This window comes from Propithecus coquereli, unplaced genomic scaffold, assembly GCF_000956105.1.
Source record: "Propithecus coquereli isolate 6110/MARCELLA unplaced genomic scaffold, Pcoq_1.0 Scaffold218, whole genome shotgun sequence".
In the NCBI taxonomy this organism is placed as follows: Eukaryota; Metazoa; Chordata; class Mammalia; order Primates; family Indriidae; genus Propithecus; species Propithecus coquereli.
In genome coordinates this window covers 5,467,748-5,473,373 of record NW_012146967.1, presented here as the reverse complement: position 1 = coordinate 5,473,373, position 5,626 = coordinate 5,467,748, and the positions used below count along the sequence as shown (strand labels likewise).

Genomic DNA, 5,626 nt, shown 5'->3' with positions numbered 1-5,626 from the left:
CTCTAGTTGTTTTAATAAAGGTATCTTTTGACTGAATTCTTATGTGGCCTGGATCTTTGACTCCATATTCAATTATACCATGCTGGTATTCTGGGTAAAGAGAAGTTAGTAATAAGCAAAAATAGACCCAGAGATGTCTGAAGCCAGCTTGACATGCATTGATCACTCCTTTTCTTCATGTAGTCTTAAATGCTCACTGTCCTTTTTTTCCATTTCAGGTTGGAAATTAAGCCCAGTAGTTGGAGCTGTATATGGTCCTGAGTTATATGCAGGTAGCATTTAAGTTAATGTTTCCATTTGTGCTAACCGTAACAGCATCTGTTGTTTTTGAATTTGCTATTCCTTTGTAATCTTTTTGCATTTTTAAATTTTTTTGAAATGCAATCAGCATCCAGCTTTCAAGCAGATGTGTCCCTAGGCAATGATGCGGCAGTACCCCTATCAGGAAGAGGGGGTATCAACACTTACATTCCTCTAATCAGTAAGTAGCCTATGTTGGCCTGGCATGAATTTTGACTATTGTGAGTGAGCAGTGATGTGCTAGGGGTTTTTTTCCCCCAGTATAATATGCAACTGAAAAAGAAACATTCTCAAAAGGAATAGTAAATACTATCTCAATGCCCTGCCCTGCTTAAACTGTGCTAGAATTTTCTTGACCATATATTAAGATTGCCACAAAACAAAAAAATTGGAAAAGGTAGAGAGGGTAAGAGCATATGAAGAATGTTTTAGTCTGTACTTGATAATAAAGAAAACAAAAAAACAAGTATGTGTTAAGTATATTATATACGTCCTCTGCAGGTCAGCCTTAGGCCCTCCAGGAGAGGATCACTTAAAAGCACTTCCAGTATTATTGATTATTTTCAGCTCTCTTGATATCTCTAAAGTCATTTTGACCTGAGCCATTTTACTCCAGCAAGAGGTATAATTAAATAGGATTCAGTAGACATGGAACCAATGCCTCTTCGTGTTTTCTAGAGGATGGCACACCTAAAATAGGCCCTTGGGAAATGCCTGCCTCTTTAAAGGATACAAGATAACAGGGGAGGAGTGGTTTCCCTCTCACCTTCATTTCTGGATTAAAACATTTTAGATAAAGGAATGAAATTGACTAACGAAACATCTAAAGACTATTGTATGCCTTGGAGGTAGGCATCATGTAAAAATACAAAAAGAGTATTCTTTTGAGGAATATTATATGCACATAATAACATTTAGAAAGAAGGTTAACAATTGGCCCATTGAAGAGTTTATGTCAGTCTGATTTAAGCTGTTCATAGTAATTAAAAATCTGTTTCTTATTATGGCAGTAGTGCTCAGAGCCTCTTGACCTATCACCAGCTTGCGTTGTAATGCCATAATTGGGAAGGAGCTGAGAAAACTCACTCCAGATTTGTGAGGCATGGAATCATTTGCTTTTGCATGTTAGGTCTCTGTTTCCATTTCTTTCCCAGTCAGAGACCCAGGGTAGGAGATTTACTGAATATTATATAGTGTGCCACCTATTCACAAAAGATGTGGTACATATCTTTTCATCTTTTCTGTAATTGGTTCACAGCAAGTTGTGCCTGTGTACCTGCTATTGAATGCAAGTTGAAATTTCTGTCATATTTTGGGTCTCCCTTTAGTTCCTGGCTTCCCTTACCCAACTGCAGCCACCACGGCGGCCGCTTTCAGAGGAGCCCATCTGAGGGGCAGAGGGCGGACAGTATATGGTGCAGTCCGAGCAGTACCTCCAACAGCCATCCCCGCCTATCCAGGGTAAGCATTAGATTCCAAAATCAGTATGTTTCTAAAATAAGCAATTGGACGAAAAAGAATACCATGGCCCTCTCATAACTTCTCAGACATTGCTGTGCCACATAGTAGACATTCAATGAATATGTGCAAATTAACGGATTAGATGGCAAGAACCAAAATATACCATCATCAGAATATAACCAAATATCAATTCATTCTATAGACCTTCATTTTGGCCACCTTAAGCCCTCATGGTAATGGCTTAAGACAGTAGCCAGAACCGCCTTGTGTTTACTAGCAGTGTGTTGGCATGGAGTTCACTCAGCAGCGCACGAATATGGATTAACATTACTGCAGAGAACCAAAAGAGGAGCTCGAGATTGTAGTGCAAGACTGCATCTGCTGTGTTCACCCCCTTATCGCCACCCCATGTTGGGGCCAAGGCTGTCACATGTGCCCTCCCCTTTGGTTTCACTGCCTGGGTGGTGAGCAGCAGAGCTAGTTACCCACAATGGATTTGCTTTCTTTGTAGGAAATGGATTAAAAGAGGTTAATTCTAAGATGAGCCAAGTCCAATTGAATCAAGGGAGAAAGGGAGAAGTAGGAGGAATTAAAACTGCAGTTGGCTTCTGAATGATGGTAAAACAACTAATGCAGCTGAGCATCCTTCACCCTTTGATTTTTGTATGGAGGGTGTCTCATGCAGTGGAATGATTCCATAGCAACAAATAAATCCTTTGTTATTGAATGGGAGAGAAGGAGTGAAGATGGCAGGTTTTGTTTTTAGTTGTTTCTCAGTGTCAGCCTACAATGTATATTTTTGTAAAGAGTGGACTTTTATAAGTCAGTCATACCAAGGATTTTCGCTCTTCAAAGATGGGACATTTCTCTTCTTCATCTTTTCTCTGCCTGTGACAGGTTTTTTTCTGTATTCTTACTGAGGGATAAATAGGGCAGAGAAGCCTATTTATTGGCTGCTACTTAGTTAAAATATAAAGGGAAAGAGCTTCCTTTGTATGTCCTTTTCTGACAACAAAATTGGCTTAGCCTTGAGGTGTACTAATTTAGCATTCATTCATTTGTAGACCAAATGGACATACCATTAGGATTTCTCCATTCCACAGAATTAAAGCATTTTTATTAGATAAGGCAAGTATGCATGTTGAAGTGGGCAGGCTCCAAAAGACACTGCAGGGGAACTGCTTCAGAAATTAACTTTTGTTTTCAGTTTATAGATGTTTAAATCCCATGCATTCCATCATCTCCATCTTCTACCATTACTTTTAATTTTATCCTTTTTTCTCACAACTTGACCTTTGACCTTCAACCTCTGACATCTCTTTTTAAAGAAGTGAATATGCAGTATTGTTTCATGAAGAAATATTCAAGTGAAATATAAAAACGAACATTTTGGAAGTTCTACACACTAGGAAAATTATTCACGAAGTATCTTCCGTTTCAGCCCAAGAGAGTTTACTGTCATGTTTGCAAAGACAGGCTGCTCACCAGAAACATGGGACTTCTTTTTGTAACATTCCTAAGTTACTTTATAAAGTGGTTAAATTCATTCCTATTCAATGTAGGTCATTTCAGTATATTGGCCAAACTTGAGAATCCATTCTCTACCAAGTCTATGTCAGGTATATATTTGCTCAAAAATATTTTACCTTTATGTCTAATCACATCAATTTCTGTGCATTACATTGAACACTAATTTCCCATGTTTTCCTTTTTATTAACTAAACCACCTGTTTACATGGAAGATGGCAAGGAATAAGTCCAGTATTTTATGGGGAATGGCCTAGAATTGCTTTTTAGCTTAGTAAACTAATTTCATCATTAATCATTGTGTTCTAGCTTCCTTGTGGCATTTGATACAAGGAATATTGGAATTCTTTCAGAACTTAGATGAATATTCTCAATAAGTGATTCAATTTAGGATAAAAAATATTCATGTTTTTAATGCCAGCACTCTTTTCTATAGAAAGAATATTTTTAAGTCTTTGCCTATATCCCCTTATTAAAATCTTTGAAGGTTAATTAATCACTACTTAGCCTCAGTGTTTTCCAGTTTATCAGCCTTCTCATTATGAACAAGTCTCTTTTTTACCAAAATACAATTGAGAGGTAGATTACTTTCCAATATCAGACTTTAACTGCAATTGGAAGCTATGCAAATGATAGGGCTTAGTTAAATGAATATCAAAGATGAGTTTGATTTGCCTGTTGTGTAATACAAAGGCATAGCATATTTGAGGCATTACAGAGTATGACCATACTATCCTGTAAATACAACAAAATGTCATTGGAAATAGAACTAAGAAACTTTTCAGCTACCTATAAGAAACAGGTTATTTCATATCCAAGTTGAAAATATGATTTGATAACTTTACTTGCCAGCCTGTTTATTGTAACAGAGAAGGTAGTGGTGAAAATTTCCAGCTTGTTTAGTTGAATAAGCAATAAATAAACAGATCATCTAAATTAAAATAGCCAAATCTTCACTTAACAAATACGAAGAAATAAGTTTTATCTTGTATCTCCACTGCTATTCCATGTCTTTTGATCCCAAAATAATGTTTTGGAGAAAGTCTATATGCACAAAAATACCTCAAAAGTTGAAAATATATATTTTAAGAATAATAGTAAAGTATCACTCAGTATTTAAAAAAAAAAGTCATGCATTGTATGTTTGATACAAATTCATTATCTAAATAGGAAAATAAATTTTTCTATTCCTAACCAGCTACCTTGTCAGTTTTACTCTTTTAAATAAGACAGGATGATCCTTGATCATGCCCAGAATTTCAGTTGTCAATTGTATTTTTCAGAATTTCATGAATACTCTTATGGTCAAAAAAGAACCCTTAAAATCTTCCAGTTACTCCTTCCCACTCTGGATTATATTGTTACTATCTGGGATCCCCACTGCACCTTTCAATTCTTGGACCTTGGACCAATCACCTTAACCTTTAGCTCATTATCTCTGCTTGTGAAAGCAATGCATTGTGGGTATTTTTGGTTGTGTTTTTTTTTTTAATTACATTTCTCTGTTTACTTTGGTCAGAATTGATTGACTTGTTTTTCTGAGGTGTTGCATTGGTTCTTAAAATGCTGAATAATAATACTTTGCATGCTTGTGTGATCAGCCAAATCTTATCGCATGTCTAATGTGCAGGGTAAAAAGCAGGTGATGTATGGATATCAGAAAAAAATTTATATATTACTACGAAACTGAAAACAAAATATTAAACATAATTTTGAAACATACTTTGCATACAGGTCCTGCCCTAATGGAATTTGTTGGGTTTATTTTTTTCATATTAAATCCTTCTCCACCCTGAACCCCTTTGTAAGCTCTTTAAAGAAAAACTTACTCCTAGGGCAAGCTTATTTTTAAAAATACTCCATATACAAAAAGTTGATGTTTCCAGTCCAGCAGATTTTAGATAGCTATAATAGGCTCTTCTGGGAGTGCTTTTTATTGTGTTAATGTTACTTTGATTACCAGATACCCATGTCGCGCATTCCAGTTTTGCACACCTTTCCCTCTACGCGCATGTCCTGGAGCTGTGTGACTTGTGTGTGCACTTTCACATTTTTCTGACTGACGTGCTATGGCCCCAAGCCCAGGTTTTGTATTCATACATCACCTGCCTGTGTAGAGCGCATGTGCATGCTGCCGTCCTCAATAACCGGAATGTGTTTCTGTTCTTTTGTTTTTTTTGTTTTTGTTTTTGTGTGGATTTTCTGCAGTGTGGTTTACCAGGACGGATTTTACGGTGCTGACCTCTATGTAAGTACACACACCGGGGCCTTCTCGACCCCATCCCCTGACAAGCCAGCCTTTTTTTTCTGTTTCTTTGGTTTGTTTGTTTTTTTTTTA

The 5,626-nt window shown here is 36.7% G+C and overlaps 1 protein-coding gene across 1 annotated transcript in view; it reads left to right on the top strand.

Annotated features, from left to right (window-relative positions):
• The window catches only part of RBFOX2 (RNA binding protein, fox-1 homolog (C. elegans) 2), a 276,297-nt gene that overhangs the window by 253,842 nt on the left and 16,829 nt on the right, over nucleotides 1–5,626 (top strand). The window contains exons 7-10 of the mRNA XM_012644707.1: nucleotides 184–272; nucleotides 389–481; nucleotides 1,629–1,761; nucleotides 5,497–5,536. Coding sequence (XP_012500161.1) covers nucleotides 184–272; nucleotides 389–481; nucleotides 1,629–1,761; nucleotides 5,497–5,536 — 355 coding nt within the window. The remainder of the gene's footprint in view (nucleotides 1–183; nucleotides 273–388; nucleotides 482–1,628; nucleotides 1,762–5,496; nucleotides 5,537–5,626) is intronic.